The 21,045-nt window shown below is 36.4% G+C and overlaps 2 protein-coding genes across 2 annotated transcripts; one reads left to right on the plus strand and one right to left on the minus strand.

Moving 5' to 3' along the window:
- Positions 1-287: 287 nt before the first annotated feature.
- Positions 288-12,498, minus strand: fastkd2 (FAST kinase domains 2). Its single transcript, XM_034043783.3, has 12 exons — positions 12,430-12,498; positions 11,523-12,306; positions 10,789-10,892; positions 10,175-10,283; positions 9,591-9,714; positions 9,065-9,204; positions 7,419-7,591; positions 6,523-6,686; positions 5,282-5,506; positions 5,107-5,191; positions 4,519-4,633; positions 288-4,019 (listed from the first exon to the last, which is right to left on the minus strand). Exons 2-12 carry the CDS (start codon positions 12,255-12,257, stop codon positions 3,906-3,908), a joined length of 2,088 nt encoding a protein of 695 aa, XP_033899674.2. The 5' UTR covers positions 12,258-12,306; positions 12,430-12,498; the 3' UTR covers positions 288-3,905.
- Positions 12,499-12,669: 171 nt separating this feature from the next.
- On the plus strand, positions 12,670-19,731 carry mdh1b (malate dehydrogenase 1B, NAD (soluble)). Its single transcript, XM_034043785.3, has 9 exons — positions 12,670-12,800; positions 12,933-13,045; positions 13,566-13,700; positions 14,652-14,794; positions 16,494-16,963; positions 17,240-17,381; positions 17,877-18,052; positions 18,574-18,713; positions 18,913-19,731. The coding sequence occupies exons 1-9, from the start codon at positions 12,779-12,781 to the stop codon at positions 18,952-18,954; spliced, it is 1,383 nt and encodes a 460-aa protein (XP_033899676.3). The 5' UTR covers positions 12,670-12,778; the 3' UTR covers positions 18,955-19,731.
- The last annotated feature ends 1,314 nt before the right edge of the window (positions 19,732-21,045 follow it).

A 21,045-nucleotide genomic window follows, 5' to 3' on the forward strand; every position in this document is an offset into this window, starting at 1 on the left:
TATAGTATTTAAATGGCCAGGTGCCAACAATAACACTCCTGCTAAATCTACTCTGAACTGATTGCACTTATCACAGCATGAACAAGTCTCAAGACTGTATGTTTACTATTAGGAATTGTCCAGGCAGCTATAGGGGAGGAAGACATTATTTTAAAGGGGCCTGATTGCACAAACTCCTGCCTCATGATCATTTAAATAATATACTCAATTGAGGGTAGTGAAAGCAAAAAAACTAAAATTACTGCACAGATTATTTTGCCTTGGTGTCAAGTTATTTTAATGTTTCAACCTGGCACAACCTGTATATCTCCTCAGAACATTCAGATTTGTTTCCTCTTAGTAAAAGTACACACTCACACACTTTAACCTGAACTAAAGGCATCATTTTGTGAGACTTAACAAATCAGAGAGACCTCGACAATCTGATTTGGTGAAACCCTATCAACCCAAGTGGTGGGCCCAAACAGTCCTGTCTGCTCAATGAGTAGTTCCAGAAACCTGTTCCTGTTCACATTGTACAAGCGGAATGTGCCTGTGCATCTCACAAAATCCTGCCTTAAGACGACAGTCAATGCTATTGACAGCATAGATTGCTCACAGCACACAGTGCAGAATAACACATATTGTAAAAATCAAAGGGAAACAACTGCTTTACTGAAAACTCACTTTAAGATTCATTATTATTATTATTTGTTTATTTAGCAGACACCTTTATCCAAGGCGACTTACAGAGACTAGGGTGTGTGAGCTATGCATCAGCTGCAGAGTCACTTACAATTACGTCTCACCCAAAAGACACAGCACAAGGAGGTTAAGTGACTTGCTCAGGGTCACACGAGTCAGTGGCTGAGATGGGATTTGAACCGTGAACAAGCCCTTTTCTTTAACCACTGGACCACACAGCCTCCAGTTCTTCATTCATATTTTATTAATTAAAATAATGCTGTTTTCTTTTTATTCATTTATTTTGCAATGTAATTTATAACAAATTTGCCTTTCACAAAAATAACAAATACAGAGCAATACATATATTTGACCAGTTCTTGTTTCCGTTGCGAGTTTCCCCAGCTATTTATTTGACAAATGTAAAATAGCCCAAAATACCAGCCATACATGTCTATATGGGTACTGTATCTAAACCAGACATTTACACTGTGAAAAACTTTTTCAAATGTGATGTCCTGAAGATACATTCATTCCTTGACCAAAATCCCCAAACTCTGGTCCTTGATTTGAACTCCCATAGTGTCCTTTATAAATGTATACTGTACTGCCGCAGTAAAAGCATAGCGAAAGCATGCTGAAGCAGAGACACACAAGGTAAAGCATTGGAAGAACCATTATAACGTGGTAACTGCAAGACATAAACATGGTTAAAAGCATGATAAACTGCAAACTGTATGACGACATTTATTATTATTATTATTATTATTATTATTATTATTATTATTATTATTATTATTTATTTCTTAGCAGACGGTAATACCTACGTAATTTACAACAGTAAAAGTAGTAGGCAAGTCTGTGTGGTGACTTGAAATCACTAAATGTCACCTTTAAAAAGGTAAATCTCTTTATTTTAATGAACAATTAAATTGACATAGAATTTGGAATCAGACATACTCTGTTTATACCTACTGTACACTGTTGACCTTAAGTAGCTGTTAGTAGTATGTTGATCATATTACCATCACGTTACTGATTATTTTCCTACAGGAGATGTCTAAGATGATTCAATGGTGCCTCTACTGCCTGCAGTTGAAGATAATTAAAAAAAAAAAAAATAACTGGAATGTTTTCAAGTGGAGCAATAATGTAAAAGGGAATAGGATCTCTGATCGAATGGATTATAAACTTGAAGTACAGTGGATATGTTAAAAAGATCTGAATCAGTGGTATGGCCAGACGTTAAAACAACGTGGCAGTGAAATAGTAATCTTTACTGGACTACACCTCTAATGAAACTTGAAAAAACCAAAAAGTTGCTGCCGTGAGATTTTACACGAGAACATACAGTGCCATAATACTGAAAAATACAAAGTGGCAATCTGAAATCGTTCATGAGAGGAGTTGAAACCATTGTGTGATTTACTAAAACTACTACTCTCTCTTGAGGATTCTTTAAATATATATGATTTAGTACTTTGAGGTGTTTTCTTTTTTCTTTCTATTACCCCCCCTGCCCAAAAAAAAAAAAAAAAGTTTTTCTGTATAGAGTAAATTCATTTAGCTCTGGTATGCTTACAAAAAGATTCACTTTTTGGAATATGTATCCTAATTTCTTGATAGAAAATTAACATTAAATAAGGAACACCTTCCAAATCTCCCCAAAGATAAAGCCACGTGTGCTTAGAGCTGGATTCAAATGGGTCCCAGCAACAACAGTAATAAAGGTGTTTTTCATAAAGCACCTCTGCGAATGGTGCCTTACAGTTCATACAAACATGTTTAAATATTATAAAATCTTGTTTACAGATAACAGAAGATATTCTAAGTGGATATGGATTCTGACAACCACGATGTATGCCATACAGTGAATAATTTTGTTAACTTAATAATTACATACATGATTTGAGGGTGATCATTTAGCCGATTACAACAGTAGTGTGTTTCTTGGCAAAAGCTTTCTCTTATAAATCTTTCTGAAAAGTATAAAATATTTATTTTTATTTTTTTTATTATCCTTTTGCATCACTAGGATGCTCCCTTTTCTCTCACTCACACAATATACTGTACCGAATACCTACGTAATACCTAAAACACTTAAAAATGTAAGGTATAACCTTTACTTCGACTGGATATAAAGACTCATATTAGGTTTCCTTCATGAGTTTACATGACGTTAAAAGTTAAAATTCAACACCACTTTCTCGGAATGAAAATAATTAAATATTAAAAAAATCTGTGAAACAGAGTAATTGTCTCAAGCGAAAGATAAACGAGTTCATGAAATAATCATGATTACACATTTTCCTGTAGTCATTTGAATCAGTGGTGCACTACCGCCACGTTCTTTTGTGGTTTCAACAGTATAAAAAGTGACAATTGGTATTTAGAGAGGAAACAATTATATTAATATTGATTGTATGGCAAAACAAATATAACGGGTCATTTAGATAACTGCTATTTGTACATCTTGCCATAATGTAATTTACATTTCCACGCTGCTGAGATGTAATAATAACATTCCCAACAACATCTAGAAAGCCAAGACAGGAAAAGCACAAAATCACTTTTAAAAATTATTTTTAGTGTGCTCCCAGGGTCTATAATCAACTCACTGATGGGCAACAGCTTGCCAGGAAAGCAAAACTTTAAACTGAATAAATCTTGCATTTGCCTTTATACTGGGGGGGGGGGGTAGTATTAACATCCAATACAAATCAATACATGGAGTGGCCCAGTTAATTGACAATCTGGTTAACGACTCTACTGTACTGTATGCGCTAGAAGACATTTGATAACTAAAATGAAGACTGTATATTTCTTTAGTTTTTTTAAGTTTTTAATAGCAGCTTATTTTTTTACAGTATAAAAACAGTATAAAAAATGGTTCAGCTGATACCAAAACACAGGATTGGTATGTCCATTATAATAGTAACCTGACTGGTTTAGATTTAGATGTTCAACCATTTTAAACCAATCATGAGATTTGCAAGTCTGTTTTCATTTTTGATTATACAGTGAATAGGGGAAAATTACTCAAAGCAGAACAGCAAAAGCTTTTTTTTTCCAAACAGGATGTCAGCAAGTTTTGGAAAACCAAACGGCTGTCAAGCAGCCCTGTACAGAGTACATGAATCAGGTCAAAGCAGACGTGTTTTTTTGATATTCCACTGGACTCCTAGTTACCGTAACCTTTAAACCTCAAGCAGACCGCTGACCACTATTTGTGAACTATTTGTTCAAGTTTCCTGACTGATAGCAGCCAATGTAGGTTCTGGTTCTGCAAAGATTCGGGTTTTCAGAAACTGGACTTGTTCATTTTCTTGAAGCTTCTCAAACTCCTGCGCTGGGACCTTAGTGAAAAAACAAACAGTTTTTAATCAAAACACATTTGGCCAAATTCACTGTATACTCCAATGCTGTATTTGCACCACTTTTTTGTTAAAAAAAATAAAATAAAAATGCAAATGTGGCAAAAAAGAAAGTTCTTCCACAGGGCCCTTGAATTAACACTGCTTTATTATATATATATATATATATATATATATATATATATATATATATATATATATATATATATATATATATATATATATATATATATATATATTGTATTGCCGTTCACATGATGCAGGTTTGCTGCAGATTAGAATGAAGTACCATTTTCTTACAATGCCTCCAGCGTCCGGAACTCCATGCAGCCCAGTCAATCTCCAGCTGATATCTTAAAACACATTTGTTTGGAAGACCTTTTTAAATTTTGTATTTACAGCTAAATTGGGTGAGTTGTGGTTTAGTAGCTGTTGTATTTTGTTACGTGCTATACAAAGTGTGATGTTGCTGTTGACTTACCAACACAATGGAATACCCAAGACCTGTAAGGTGCCGCATCTTCATAGCCAGCTTGCCTTTGGGGTGGGTGGTACCAAGACAGAACGCAGAAACTGGGGCACAAAGGACAGCCACTCTGAAAGAAAGCCACAAGGAAAAAAACACCTGTGTCATTCACCGTTTGGTCCAGTGAATTTAAAGGAACAAAAACAGTACTGATGTAGCATTTTTGGCATAACAAAAACTGTTAGGCATTGACGATATCTTGTCAGCCAAGATATCAATATTTTATTGCTGTAAATACAAAAATAGAGCTGCAGTATGAGCATAACATAAGTTTGGAATGATAGTTTCTGAGGTAAAGAATGTCAGAACTAAGAAGCAGGGGGATACTAAACTTCATTCAAATGGCATGTACTGTATAATTAAAACCTTAGCCTGGAAAACATCTTTTTGGAGACAGCATTGTTAATTTGTTTTGTGATATGAGCATTTCAAGTTTTATTATAAAAAACCTGAATCATCCAGTGTGTTTTTGGTTTTGGGAATTTTGTAGATGTTGTTTCATTTGTAGATGTTCAAACATTAAAAAAAAAACAAATCAAGTACCTTTGGAAATATTCAGTTTGGCTATTTTCCTCACTCTGGGACTGCAAGACAAATTTTCTGTCTTTGTCCAATGTGATCTGGAAATCTGAAATAGAAGACAAATACAGCAATCACAAAATAAAACCATATTTTCTATACAGATCCAGTGTTCAATGTATTTTTTTTTTCTAGTTACCTATAAAGTAATCATTTTGCAACAGCACCCCTTGCTGGCAAACCTCATCTCCCAGACAACGCTTCAAAGCACTGAGTACTATGGGGTTTACAGTCATACTTGGAGAGGAGGAGGAGGGTTTGGCAGAAGTGATTGTAGCAACTGTGGTGGAAGCAGAGTGGTCCAGCTCTAGGCAGAGATTAATGTAGTGCAGTATTCGTTCATTGGCTCCGTGGGTCCTCTGATCTGTAAAAATAAGATTGTGTGAGATACCCTTTGCTCTGAGAATTAATAGCTAGCTTCGTCTGAAAAATATTTGGCAAACTTTTGAAAAATGTTATATTAATTGTCTTCTACTACATGCATGAAAATGTGAATACACTGATTGATGCAATCAGAATGTGATTAATATAACACTATTGGAAAAAGGTCTGACAAAATTTAAGAGGCAGTACATTTATTGTGTCATTCAGAGCACAGAATCCAGGTTGAGCTGCAGCAGCCTGCTGTGTTAAGGTGGTATACATGAATAAAATATTGTAAACGACCTCTAGTCTTGAGGCACAAAGCAGGAGACGGAGACGGGATTCAGGGGCTAACAAAACTACTTTATTAATTAAACAGGGTCCGTGTTTGGGTCAGGACCACACCACAAAAACAATAAATCCTTCCTCCTGTCTCTATCCTAAAAACTTGCTCACTTCACACACAGAGAAGAGAGCGGACCACTACTCTCATGGGGGAGGTGGGGGGCGCTCTAGATGACATGGTCCACACCCAACAGCGGCTCACATACACACACACCCAAAATACCGAAACTAGTGGTATGGTCCCTCCCCGGTACAATACAGATAACGTGAAGCCACAGGACCAGACGAAACAAGACAAACAAACAAGATAAAACAAATCTTGCCGACCTGAATTGTGACCGGGTTGCTACAAATATAATGAACGTGCGTTCATAAAGAGATATTATTTACACTTTTTCAAGTACTCGATTAATAAATGAGTGCTTGAGTAATTATAATTATTTTGATTATTATACTCGAGTACTCTAACATACCCCTAGTAATTTCCGGTAGACTTGAGATACCATTTTGTAGTTTCTTAGATTGCATGATGTTAAATATGTATGTGCAGAGTAGCAATATCGCACTGTGAAAATGCCCAGTGGTGCCATGCCGCCCCTGTCTGTCTCAGGCTTAAGTCTTCTTATTCATGCATTTCCTCAAGTTCAAATACTATAGATGCCAGTGAATTACCTGGTAAAAGAAGCTCATTGAGTATGTCTTCCTGAAGGAGTTTGTCTAGAGAGGATTGTGGAAAGCATCCCAAAACGCAGAAGTAGTAGACTCCTCTCAGGAGTTCTGAAGGGAGGATCTTAGGAAGATATGTCTCAAAAACACTGCTTAAAGATTCAAGGAACCTGCAGGAGAAAAGAAAAGCAATATATATATTCAGATTCAGAAAAATGGTGAACTTTCTATTTTATGGAATTAGCTGGATTGCTTGTTTGTAGTATTTCTAACTTCAGCATGATTGTAAACAGATGCACATTAATTAAAATATTACCGGTATTCCAAGCCAGAAAAGAAAACAGACTTGCAGACCTATTTTTATGGTTGATCCCAAACTCTATGCAGAAATTGAGTCTTATGAGTGCTAACTAAGGGTTTAAAATGTTCTGACTTTTTATAAGCGCTAGCAATACTATCACTCTCCCCCATTTTAGTCTGCTTAGGATCTTCTGGTTCTTTGCTTCTGTACTATACTTAAATTTGGAATATGCAGAAATGTGAAAGCCTATGCAATAGAGGAAAAGTCGCTGCTGCATCCTAGTATCCGAGAAAATCAGAACTAGTGACCTAAATCAAATTTACCAGGAAGTGGCAGTTTACAGTACCTACTGCATTTTATTTAAAATATTTGCATATCTTAAAATTAAAGTTAAAACTAAGAAAGATAAAAAATGATTCCCGGTACAGTAAAGGGGGAACCAGTAATAATGACGAAAAAGCTAATAAATCTATTTTAAAGCCGTAGTTAGTACTCCTTTAACCTGCACTAGTGTGCAACACATTGGAAATACTGCATGTGGATATTTGTTATCTATTATCTTTGTGTTTCACCAACAATACGCAGAAAATGCAAGACCTACTGTTGCTTCTGATTCTTTGGGAGATGGTTAAGCAGGGAGTAAGATTTCAAAATATTAATAACATCTCTCAGCGTCAGTGATTCCGAGGTCTCTGTCACCTTCTCCGCAAACGTGTCCATCAAACCAGCATGACGAAGACCAAGGTCACAAAACAGACCCAGGAAGAGGACTATCTACAAATTATATATAAATATATATTAAAAACAGAAATACACTATAAGTTAAACCATATGGCAGCAAACAGAAAAAGTTTCAGTTTAACTATGGGAGTGCTGCAAAGGCATTGTATAGCCGAACACTGACCAGGATTTTCCACTTTTCCTGATTAAGTTGTGTTGAAAATGACCCTTCAAGTTAAATACACCAGTTTAACCCTTTGAGTAGTACGAACGTAACGGCATGTTCACTGCTCTCTGGTCCCCAGGGAGTACAAACGTACCGGTACGTTCTGCAACTTTAAAATTGAATTACTGAGCCTACAAAACTCCTGATAACAAGATATTGTAACACTAGGTTTCTGTAACACTGTTTCTTATTGGTCCCTTGCACCCTCTGCCAGATATTGACTGAATTACATACAATAAACCCAGCCACAAAAATGTCAACAATGTCTGTAAACCGGCGAAAATTGCTGAGTGAAAAAGAAGGATCACTGACTGACATTTTCCACATCCCGTACCCCAAACAGCAAAGGGCAGTCGTACATGGCGCAGGTGCCACGTCTGTATCCACACCGCTCATTGGCCCAGGCAGAGGAAGGACACGCGATTTATGTGCATGGAGTGCAACATAGCTCTGTGCGTTGCTCCATGCTTCAAGGAGTATCATACGCTGTAGCATTACTGACACTCTCACTCCTTCTGCCTCCATCACTTGCTTACCCGGATATAATTTATTCATGTCTCTCTCTCTCTCTCTAGTTCAGCCCCCTTTTTTTTTGTTAGGACGTGTTCTTGTGGTTGTTCCACCCTGTTGTTTATTGTCTACCTGTTATTTTTTAGTCAAAACCTTTCCCTATGACAAAATAAAAATTAATATTTATTTGTTTTATTTACGGTAAAAATGTGTTTACATCTTTTCATAGTGATGTATTGTATTCTTATTGTATTACTTGTATTACTTGTATTGTAACGCTTGAAATGTTTTTGCTTACGATTGTAAGTCGCCCTGGATAAGGGCGTCTGCTAAGAAATAAATAATAATAATAATAATAATAATAATAATGTAAACAAACTGTTAATAGGCCTGCTAACAAAATGTATCGAGATCTTTCTATGTGACGTGTGTAAATAGTTATTTAATTAATTGTAATCAATACATTTCTTTTTGGTCTGTATTTTGTCACTATTCATTACATGCATACAAACATATACCTTTCAGTTTGTTTGTACGCTGTACTTGTAATAATCAAGCGCATGCAGAAAACAGAGAAAAAACTCAGCAGGGCATTTTAGAACTCACTACTCTAAGGGTTAAGGGACATGTAATGAAAATACATAAATGTAAGCCATCATTATAACATCATTTTATGACCATACAAAAAATGTCATGCCTTATTAGCAATGTGGAAACTAGGGCCCACTGAGTTCCAATGAGAAAGAAATCCATGTCAGGGCTCCCAAAACGACACTGAAGGTCAATCCTACCTGTTTGTTGCTCCACATATCAAATGTCGACATGACGTATTCAGCAATGGCAGAGAATAGTGCAGCGTTCCGGTACTGCAGGTCCTTGGAGGACTGGAGGACATATATTAACCTCCAGAAGGGGATTCCATGGATATTTTCTGTGTCACAAAAAAATAATGTTTTAATTTACTTTTTTTTTTTTTTTTTTTTTTTTTAATCAAACCAAACACTGAATGATACATTTTCAGGCTTAGTTGACATGGTGCAAATTTTATAACACTGCAGGTGAATTTACTATGTAAATGTTCAGAGTGGTTGAAAATAAAGCACGTAAATTGTATGTGTACATTTAATTAAGTCCACATTCCAATCATTTAATCACCCTAATCAGAATATATTTGTGTGTGTGTGTATAGTTGTTGCAAGGTCAGTGTTTCTATTCCCAAAGTACTAAAAAAAAAAAAAAATCACTGAAACGTCTCATAATTAAAAGTGGCAAAAATATTTTGGACATCCAAGAAGATGCAAACAAAGCCTTACTTACCAATAATCTTGCTACTACAGGCATCCAGGAGAGTGCTTGAATTAAAGTCCATAGCTGCCAGTGTTGTAAACATATACTGGGAATTGGGTAGGGAAAACTGACTCAGCATTGACAATGCTTTGTACTGTTAAAAAAAAAAAAAAAAAAAAAAAAAAAAAAAAAGTCACAACCTGCATGAATGAAGAAGTAGAAGCATTGTCTGCCATATACTTTTTATATACAGTAGGTTAATTGCATTACAGATATTTTTCTATAAAATTGCCACTGGAATAAATTGCAAACTTCCTAGAAGAGACTGATTGATCTATTTGCGGTCAGAAGAGACAACTGATGTCAGGAAGACAACGGCTGCTGTATCTGAAATAATTAAAAAATAAATGCAAGACCCAAACACTGAATGAAGGTAGTGAGCAATCTTTAGCAACCAGAACAGTGTGCAGGATGGATTTTCAACAAGTATCGAGGATGTGGCCACTTTTGTAATGCCCCTCTCCTAATAAGTCCTAATGTTACTGACTTGATTACCTGTCAATACACTGTATCTAGCAAAAGGGAGACCACTATCTCAGCACCAAACTTCTTACCTCAAGCTTTCTCTTAAGAGATACAGGAGCATCCTTCCCAATGCACCGCATCATGGTCTGCAGAGCAACAACATTTTTTATCTTTGGGATCCGAGTTTCAACCAGCAGCCTACGAAAGAGAAGTAAGAAGCCGTAGCTGATTTGACAAATACTTTTACGACGCAGTACTCTCAACTGGAATATGTATTGGTAGGGGTTCAACAATACACTGAAGTCACAATACATTATCATGACTCACGATCGGACATGCATCCTGATACATGTGATGGTCCTTACGGGCTACTGTGTAATGTATAACAAAGATAAAAAGATCACTAATCATGGACTTCTTAAAAGGGATAACTAGGGGAAGCATAAGTTCAAACAAAACAAAAATCACATTTATTAATTACTTAAGAACCATTTGGTTGATTAGGCATACATGTAGTGCTTTAGTCATGACAGACAATAATAAGGAATATACACAACAAATTGCTTCTATTAAGACTGAGAGCATTCAGATCAGCTAAGAGCTCCTTCCTCCCCACCCTCTAATGATTACTCCATTCTCTGATACAAAAGAACTTGGTTTAGTCCATGAAAATGATAATGTCTACCCCTGATCTGTGTCTTACCTTAGACCAGCTTTTAGTGCATCAGCATTTTTATCACTGTCCATGTCATTGAGGCAGTTAGCTAGTACAGACAGAGACTTCTCATCAAAATCATTTAGGTGTTCCTGAAGAAACAGAATATAAAACATGAATTATCATTAAACATTCTGTATAAAGTATTGTGACGACCATACTACAGCAAAGTCCTGTCTACACGATCACCTGAACTAAATGGTTGCCTGCTCAACAACTGTTTTAAGCAGCCAGAAATATTTATTAGTCAGCTCAGGATTTACTACATTAAAAAAAAAAAAAAATTAAAAAACATTAACGAGATACATATTTTCCAGAAGTGTGTTCAAAGTTCTAAAAAAAAAATTAAAAAAGTAATTACAGGAGAGGAGAAAAAATAAAAAAATGCCACTTTCTAAATATAGTACTAAAGAATATTCTGAATTTAAATACTAGTATAATAGTTCATTTCTGGTAAAAGTATTCAATTCTAATTGACGTGCTTCATATGTCAAGTCTTTCTACGCCAAATGTTCCGATTGTCCTACATCATTTGAGGCCTGACATAAGCTGTGCAATAAAGCATGAAGTTCTGAGGCGCATACTGTAACAACAATCATGGTACACCATTTAAAAGTTACAAAAATATCAGCATTTACATCTGCAATGTGCAAATGGAGTACTTTAGGGCAGGAAGAAAAATGAAGATCAAATGTGTGTGGATGGAACAAGTTCCTGCTTACCTGAATGACTCTGAGTAACGTCTGCACCACACGGCTGCGCTGAGAAACCCCCAGCTTCACCAGGGCCAGTAAGCTGTAGGCCAGATCAACACTTCTCATCTTCCCCGCGTCCTTCATAGCCTGCTGGCACAGCTGCTCAAAGACCGGGTGCTCAAACATCAGCTTTCTTTCATAGCGCTTCTGGTCATCTGACATCTTCTTGGTGGTCTCCCAAATTTTGGTTAAGCAGTTACTCACCCGCCTCCAAGTCAGGGAGTAATTCTCAGCCAAGTCCAAAACATCATAGGGGGAATTGCAGTTTTTAAGAAGGTCATAAAACTGTTCCCGCTGTCTCTCCCCCTGTAAATACGGTTCAGCATCCTCAGCCAGTGGTTCAAGGTATCTTCCAGCTTCTTTCTGTTGTTGTCGGTATGATAACGGAGGTGGGGACTGAGTCTTATTTAAAACGGGGTTATCAGTATTTGATGAAGTCTGCTCTCCTGATGTCGATTTTAATTCCTGTGCCTGCTCTTTATCCAGTGAGTAGAACCTTGCTGTTGCTCCCTGTCGTGTTGCGCAACGATTAAATAGGTAACTTGTTGAGCCCAGGTTCTGGTGCACATTCTTAAATGTGGAGGGATTTATTGGTGACTTGCAGTTCTTCAGTCCCCACAAAGAAGAACTCTGTAAATGGGAGTTATTTAGGCACAGCCTAAAATTTCTTAGGAGCTGGTTTCCAGATGTGCAGATATTCATGGTGATTTTACGCAACAGTATAAAGACTTATCAATTCAGCATATATTGCCTAAAAGAATAGAGAAAAGCAATGTTAGTGAATCTCAGGGAAACTTTGCAGCGATTATCCTGGTAAGTATATTCATATTTCACCACAACTCAACAAAATTTGAGAATTAACCTTCACCAATACCTTATACGTGTGTGCTTCTGGAGGCTGCCATGACAGTTAGATTACATGAAATGTTCTCGCGATAATAGCGGCGAAGGGTCAGAATTGCCCAATGCATAAAATACCTTTAATTGAGAACCACTAATGTACTTTCTGTGCCTTTGATACTAACATTCCATATAATACAAGCTACGTTAAATATCATTATTCTTTAATCTAACTTTTTATTTTATTTTTATTTTTGATATAGAGCGCCAGTTACATTTGTTATTGGTTAATATTGTTTCTATACGGACTGAAAATCATGTAACTCCAGCGTTTTGTAGCTCCTGTTACTAAGCAACCGATTAACACATCAGACGGAAGAAACATGGCTAAATTCGTGCTGGCTGGTAAGAATATAAAATAAAATACAATAAAATAAATATGAAAACAAAACTTGTATTTCGTGTTTGAAAAGCAATGCTGTGTGCTAAGTAAAAATACTACTGTAAAGTTTAATGTGATATGTATATTCACTGTAGGCAAGGCAGACTGTCCTTACTTTGCAAAAGCTGAACGACTTGCAGACCTACTTCACAAAAACCTTCCCAGCTTTACGATCCATAAAATCGTTCAACATCCCGATGACTGGGAGGTACGTATGCAGACGTAATAACTTAGGTCAGAAGTGTCCTGCTTGCAGTTTTAATTTTACCCTGTAATGCCCAAACTTTTTTTTATGATTTAAGGGTGCTATATTTATGTAAATAGAGACCGTTAATTTCACCACAAAACTGAAGTTCTAGCCAGCAACACATAGTGCATTTCAAATGGAGTGTAAAAGCTACAGAGCCTGGCAAAGTATTACACAGGTATGTGATACACCAATGCAGAATTGAGACACCAGCAGTAGTAACACGTTTAGCGATTATTTGTATTATTTTAACTGAAAGGACAGATACTAAATTAGTCCAAAAAGTTTACATGCTGGCATATTGCCATCATGTTTTAGTTTTAAACTAAATAACTTTCAATACTATTTAATATACAACAACTTAATATTGCAGCACTGGAACCACAGTAATGCCAAACATCATACAAGGGAAGGGGGATGAAAAGAAAGATACTTTTTACTATTTAATCAGTTTCAAATTACATATCTTCCACTTACACAGCAATGGCTGCAAACAATTTGTGATACTAATGGCTGGAAGCATAACCGGTCCCCTATTGTGTGGAGGGAAATGATTGACAGAGGAGGGAAAGGATTATTGTTGGGTGGCTTCAGTGAATTCATGGAGCATGCACAGGTAGGATTTTGTTTACTTCTGTTCATATATACTGGCATAATCCACTGCACACTGTTTTCCAGTTATAAAAGACAACATAAAGGTACCTGTATAATTGTGGCTAATTCACTATCCCCATTATTTTTGTTATGTGTCAACGGTGATATAACAAGAAAGCACTGCTTACCAAGTATAGCACACCAATAATATGCATAACATTCTAGTATAGTAATAACACCTTGAAAATGTAGCATTAATAACATACATTTCTTCATGCAGAAATCATTCACTAAAGAAGAATATATAAAAGCAATAGAAATAGGCCTAACACAGATTTTGACTGCCAATCTTGTGGTGTTTTTGGAGGTGATTCTACTAAGAGTATTTATAAGGGCGTCTGCTAAGAAATAAATAATAACCATAATAATAATATATAATCATATGCATATGAAAGATTAATATATTATTTTCCTGTTATGTCTTCACGCATACAGTTTAGGAGGGCTAGGATCCACCATTGTTTAGATTAATGATCTTCAACCTTTTTGGCTGAAAGAGCCATATCTAAATTAGCCATAAGAAACAAAACAAAGAAACAGGGAAAAAAAGGTTTAACTGTCCGGCACCCATCTTCAGTGTTTTCTGCACATTGAATATGTTACATGTTTAAGCTACTTCAACCTTCTAAATTGGTAGAGCTTTATTTTGGAGCTAAATGAGACCTGCATGATTCAAGAGCCATGAGTTGGATAGCTCTGGTTACTCAATTCTTTTTATTTAATAAACAATTAAATATCACTCTTTATCAGATAGAATGAGCAGGAAAGAAGAGACGTATGTAACAATGTTTACTTTGATATCAATGTGAGTTTAATTTCTTAGAAAATAATATAGCCACTAAAACCTACTATCTTAATAATGTTGGAGGATGGCCATGTGTTTCTGAAATTGATCAGCCACTTTTCTGTTTAGATTTATTACGGCATTACCTCAGATATAAAGGCTGACCTGATGATGACAATTTCAGCAGAGAACCTGCAGACCAAGATTGATCTTATGGAGGAGGAGACTTACTATAAAGGGCTGATTAAACCACTGCACATTTGGATCACCAGGTAAACAAGTTTCACTGGTAATGTTGGCTCACTTCTGCTGTTTAATTTTAAGGACTAGTAGTTAAAGTAAGGATATTGACTGAGTGTTATTTAAAAACGTGTTCTAGTGACACTTAAACCGGGCTTACACTGCACGATTTTTGCAATCGGGAGACTCAGCGCCACTCACACTAACCGATTGAGCTACGATTTCTCACTGTAGATCGGGGATTGCAAGCTACACACACTACACGAGACATCTTGTCGCGGACTGCGCCTATTTTCATTGCAGAATCGTAGACATCATTCGGGAGAATCACGGACTCAAGCGAGGAGGCAATCGCTGTTGTCTGTGCATTGTTTTGCACAGAAAAAAAAAAGAAAACGTGTACTATGTGTGTATAATAGGACCGTGGATATTGCTAATTTCATACTCTGCAAATTCACGCATGAGAATTTATACTTCAGGACCATAGACTGCACACATGTTAAATATTGTGATAAAAAACCCCAAAACGTTTATAACAGTTATAACATTATAGCAATGTCAATATTTGTTTCCTTGACGTCGGTGCTCTGAACCAACTCAAGTCGAGGTGCACCCAAATACATAAAATCTAATCTGTTCAAAAAGCGCAACACTCGCTCGTAGTACAAAATATTTATTAGATTAAAAGATTGGCGTGGGAGATTGGCCGTCAAGCGATCTTCATCAGAATACCAAATTCTGATTAATAATTTGAAGACTTTTAAACTAATAAATATGTTGTACTACGAGCGAGTGTTGCGCTTTTGAACAGACTAGAATACAACTTTAATAGTAGGCTGCTACAAGTTTGTCATAGGTTTAAATATGCAACAACGTAATCTACATTCTCTCTATTTCACCACACAGACGCGCACCCCTCCTCCTCGTATTTTGATAAAATGAGCAATACAAGCATACAGTAGGGGTTTGAAAGGGATATAGAATACGAGTGAATGTAGAAATTGATTGCCATGAGAGCACACACTACCACACACAGTATCTGCTTCGGCGTTAATAAGTTATAACAATCATTTACTTACCAGGTACCTGAAGTTGCAAAGCAATTTCCCTCCATCTTTGTTCCTTCAATGAGCGATCATGATAGGAAATGTCACTTATATCAAAGAGACACGGGTATTCCTGCCACATCTCCACCATCCTTTCCTCAATTTTGAGGCTCCACACCTTGCGGGGCACAACCTTTCTCTTCGTCGCCACTGCTGCTAGCTTGTCCTATTGGCTACTGGCAGGATTCATCAATAAATCGGCCCGTAGCCCCTCACGAATTGCTTTGTCGGGGACTAAAGTTTTCTGACCTGTTAGAAATTTGTCGGGATGTCGTAAGAGAGTCGGGAGATCGCAGGAGCCATTATCGGGGCATCGTAGACCCTCTCCTTATGTATCTGTGTACAAGCAGAACAGAAACATTTCGGTTTTATTGGTAAACTCACTGAAACAAAACAGGATGTTTCTCAATGGATTGACTAATATCATCTCCTTCCATTATTCCAAGACCCATTCATTTTTTTTTTTTTACATCATTTTAGCCTTTTATGCATTTTCTTTTACTAAATCAATATGTATTTTTAGTCCAAACTAAAGGGTCAGTTCTTGTGTCAGTACTAATACTAACAAACAAGTCTATAAGTACATTGTAGAACCTTATAGTTTTAAACTCATCTTTTATTCTAGTGCGCTGAGCCCTGTCTGTTATAACTTGATCCCTTTGCTGTGCAATGGAGAAATATTTGGGGAAAGTACCTTCATCAGTCTACATCTTCTGAACATCAAGGGTGCTGTAGAGGAACTCAGCGCTCTGAAGATGGAATCAGAAGACCTGTCCTTACCCCTGCTTCATGAGGTCACTGTCCACGCAGATCTAAATGATGCCTTCGTGAATGCTGGTGTTATCATTGTGCTTGATGAAGTCAAACAAGAAGAGTTATCTAACACTTGTAAAGAATATGGGCACCTGATTGACAGCAATGCACACTCGGATGTACGGGTTGTGGTGGCTGGGAATTCATACGTGAATTTAAAATGTTACTTGATAATGCAAAGTGCACCCTCTATTGCAACATGCAATTTTGTTGCTGTTGCAACACACCTGGAAAATATAGCAAGATCCCAGCTTGCTAAGAAGTTAAATGTAACCACTTCAGGTAGGGGTTGTTTTTTTCTAATAAACCCAAACTTGTATTCAAGCCTACAGTGGCAACTCTTCTAAACCACTGAATATTTCTTTGCTTGTTTATTTTCAATTTCCTGTATGCCGATTTTCCATGTTTATCTTCACGTTTGTTTTATTGTTAAGTGAAGGTGGCAAATACTGCTAAAAGGATTATAAGGCATGTTGATAATACAATGCTGATTCCTTTCCAAACGGAATGCTGTATGGAAGTAATATTGGTACTGCTTTTCTTTTTTTTTTCTTGCAGAAGTAAAATGTGTTTTAATGTGGGGTAATATTGGTGGAAGCATTTACATTGATCTGCAGAGAGCAAAGGTCTACAACTATGACGGTGCTGTCTGTGGACCACCACATTTCTCACAGCCTGTACTGGAGATGGTGTATGACACGTAGGGAAAGTTCAAAATTCTACAGTGCATTGTTTCCGGAAACCATTTTTCTGTACTATGAATATTTACAAGGCTAATTCACTTTGCAGACTTGTTAGTTCCCTTTCTGACAGCCCTGCATATTTTGATTTAATAATCTTTTACTTTTTAAAGATAATATACTGTAGACACATATATTTAAGGGGCTTAGTAAAAAAACCTGCTTTTTAAACACTTTGGCACACCCATACTAAAAAAAAGATACTATAAAATAAGTTTACTCACTCACAATGTTATCTCTTCTATTTTATGTGTTTTTAAATTATATGGGGTTCTATAATTATATGGGGTTCTATAGTTCTATAATGTCATTATAGGTCATATGTGTCAAAATTAATTAAAAAAAAAAAAATGATATTAACACAATGGTGGTTATTTGAATATGTGCACAAGTTATTTATATATACAGTCTTATATATACTGCTGTTTTGGTAACGGGTACATTTTATTTGACAGTAAATGGCTGGAAACTGAGTTCTTAACCACAGTTAATAAACATCAACGGACTGTCAGAAAAAAGCTTCAACACTCATTGGGTATATCTGAAGCCAATGGAATATGTACGGTCTTACACAGATGGTATCATGACTCTCCCCCTGGTGAGATAATGTCACTTGGAGTCCTCAGTGAAGGTAGTGTTTCCTGTGCTTTTTAGTCTAACTTACTAAATGTGTAAAGTGTAGTATTTACTTTAGAGTAAGCAGGGCAACAAACTAACCAGGGATTTAATGTATTTGTTTATTTTGTGATTTGTGTTTTATTCTGCTACACTATTGGACTATTTTTGAAGAAACTGAAGTTTACCCCCATAAACCAGCAAGAAGTATTGGTTTGTTTCATTTCTTGCTAATTTAAAATTATTTAACTTCTTTCAGAAATAAAATGCAAACAAACTTTGCCATACAGTAACTGACAGTATATTTAAATTCCATTTCTTAGTTTACTTCATGTGTGTTGACAGATATAAATATCCCAGCTTCGCCTTCCTTTCAGTGTCTGTTCTGGACATAGGAATCAGGGTGGGGTTCTGATGTCAATAGTGCCATAGTATTCATTTTATTATTAACAATATTAAATTAATTCAAGCAGAGACAGAAAACATAACTAGTTTCATTGAGCTAAACTATTAGCTTGTTTTTATGGTTAATCACAGGACAGTATGGAATTCCAGAGGATCTTGTCTTCTCTATGCCTGTAACATTTCATAATGGGATCTGGAAGGTAGTTTCAGATATTAAACACAGTGATGATGTGAAAGAGAAGCTGCAGTTAATCGCAAAGGAGATGACAGGGGTAAGCATGCAACAGGTTCATCTAATCATTTGGCAAAAGTATAACTGGATATTTGTATTTATTTTAAAGTATTTGTGAAAAAAATAAATCTTAATAATTCTGTAATGTATGCTGTTTCTGTCATTGATAGGATCAGGCAAATTGTACATCACATTGCAAGTATAGTTTAATAAACAAATATGCTGTTTTTGTTTTCTAGGAGAAAGTGTTTGCACTGAAAACCACTACATTTGCTTCTTGAAGTCACTGAGAAGATGTTAAGGCATTGTGTAATTGTATTGGAATTACATAGACTAAAACAAGATATTAATTAAAATGTAAATAAAAATGTTGATGTGAACATGATGTGAAATAAATATCCATGATACAAATAGTGAAGCAATTTTGAAACTAGCCCTGTTTGAGGGCATTGCAGCTCTTATTTACACTGAGGGGTCACTGATGTATTGACAAACAGGACAAACACAGACCAGTCTCTAACTACTGAGGTCAATTTGTGACATAATGGTGTCCATGTTCATCCAACATTCCTTTGCTATAACATGTGTTGTGTTGTGATTTTCATAATTTAGGTGCACAAAGGTTCCTATAGTTATTTAGATGCATGTGTGATGGAGCCCATGGTACATCTGAAATCTAGACCATGTGACATTTTTGTTGTAGGGAGATTTGACCAGGAAAAGCATTACACATTGTAACAAGAGGTACTGTGTTATTGCAGTGAAGTCTTGCACTGTTGTTGATGCAAAGCTACAGATATGACTTACATGAACCTCCTAGAATGTTCTTAAACTCCAAAATCAAAGAGAGTTAAAAAAAAATATCACTGGCAACAGTGAACAAGGTGTCCCTTTTGAACCAAAGGGCCTGATTAAGGTCTTTACATGAAAATGCCATTGTCAGTAACTTGGTTAAAGCTTTATAGCAAGTGTTTGTAATTCAGATGATATTACATATATGACCAGTACAGTATATGATTTCCTGTCACACAAAGTACAGGAAGTAAAAATACCTTTTTGATTCCTCTCTTATTTATACTGCTTTTTTGCCCTAACTTTCTTTCAAAATCAACATTCATCACTTACAGTATATTTGTATCCAAAAATACAAAACTTGGAATTAATAAACAAGAATAATAAAGAAAAAAAGTCAGCTCCAAGAACACAAATATTCGAGTGAATTGTTTTACAAAAGTGAAAACTAGCTCTATTTCTGTCTGAACAGAGCATTATCTTGTTACGTTACTGAATATTGTGTTCAGTTATGGTCACCTCGTTACAAAAAGGATAGAAAGAGGATAGAAAGAGTGCAAAGAAGATCAACCAGAATTATCCTGGGTCTAAAAGGCATGTCGTATGCAGACAGGCTAAAAGAATTGAATCTGTTCAGTCTTGAACAAAGAAGACTACGCGGTGATCTGATTCAAGCATTCAAAATCCCAAAAGGTATAGACAATGTCGACCCAGGGGACTTTTTTGACCTGAAAAAAGAAACAAGGACCAGGGGCCACAAATGGAGATTAGATAAAGGGGCATTCAGAACAGAAAATAGGAGGCACTTTTTTACACAGAGAATTGTGAGGGTCTGGAACCAACTCCCCAGTAATGTTGTTGAAGCTGACACCCTGGGATCATTCAAGAAGCTGCTTGATGAGATTCTGGGATCAATAAGCTACTAACAACCAAATAAGCAAGATGGGCTGAATGGCCTCCTCTCGTTTGTAAACTTTCTTATGTTTCTTATGTTCTTATGATAGCAACAGGCATCCATTCTTGTTCAATCTGCTACACAGTCAAATTATTAAATGACTATATTCAGCCATTCTCTTATTTGTATGCAGCAATAGCTGCTTTTGGTGTGTATGTCTTTAACATACATTATTATGATCATGTATTATTTATTCAGTGGAGTACTACTGTGAGACGCAGCAGCAATGCAACCTTACTACACTACAGTTCTGCTGCAGACAGTGTCCTCGCAATGGCTTCCAGCGAAACCCAAATTTGCTGGTGAGTACACACGCTCAGTGATGAATAAAGAAAGGTAAGCAGCGTTAGAGTTTTTGTTTTTCTGTTTTTTGCGGTCGGTCGGCTGGCCAGCCAGATGAAGCAATGAAGCAATGCAAGGTTAGGAGCTGGGCCCGAAACACATCACCACAGACCTCTCAGTATTGCAAAAGTCAGGTTTGTAGATCAGGTGGCATCTTGACAGAAGCCCCCACTATAAAGCAATACTACTGAACCCGTTGTAACACCTGTTTTAATAAATATTCTAATCTGTAATAAGGGCCCTGACAAATGTCACTGTTGTAACTTGTTACATGGTGCTGTAA

The sequence above is a fragment of the Acipenser ruthenus genome, chromosome 11, assembly GCF_902713425.1.
Source record: "Acipenser ruthenus chromosome 11, fAciRut3.2 maternal haplotype, whole genome shotgun sequence".
NCBI classification, from domain to species: Eukaryota; Metazoa; Chordata; class Actinopteri; order Acipenseriformes; family Acipenseridae; genus Acipenser; species Acipenser ruthenus.

Bases quoted from the DNA above. Each gene is read 5' to 3' on its own strand.
- mdh1b (XM_034043785.3), top strand. From the start codon at position 12,779: ATGGCTAAATTCGTGCTGGCTG. The intron at 13,701-14,651 runs GTAGGATTTTGT...TTTTCTGTTTAG, and splicing joins AATTCATGGAGCATGCACAG to ATTTATTACGGCATTACCTC. The intron at 17,382-17,876 runs GTAGGGAAAGTT...TTTATTTGACAG, and splicing joins CTGGAGATGGTGTATGACAC to TAAATGGCTGGAAACTGAGT.
- fastkd2 (XM_034043783.3), bottom strand. From the start codon at position 12,257: ATGAATATCTGCACATCTGGAAACCAGCTCCTAAGAAATTTTAGGCTG. The intron at 9,205-9,590 runs GTAAGTAAGGCT...TTTGTGACACAG, and splicing joins CTGTAGTAGCAAGATTATTG to AAAATATCCATGGAATCCCC. The intron at 6,687-7,418 runs GTAGGTCTTGCA...TTTCTCCTGCAG, and splicing joins CCAAAGAATCAGAAGCAACA to GTTCCTTGAATCTTTAAGCA.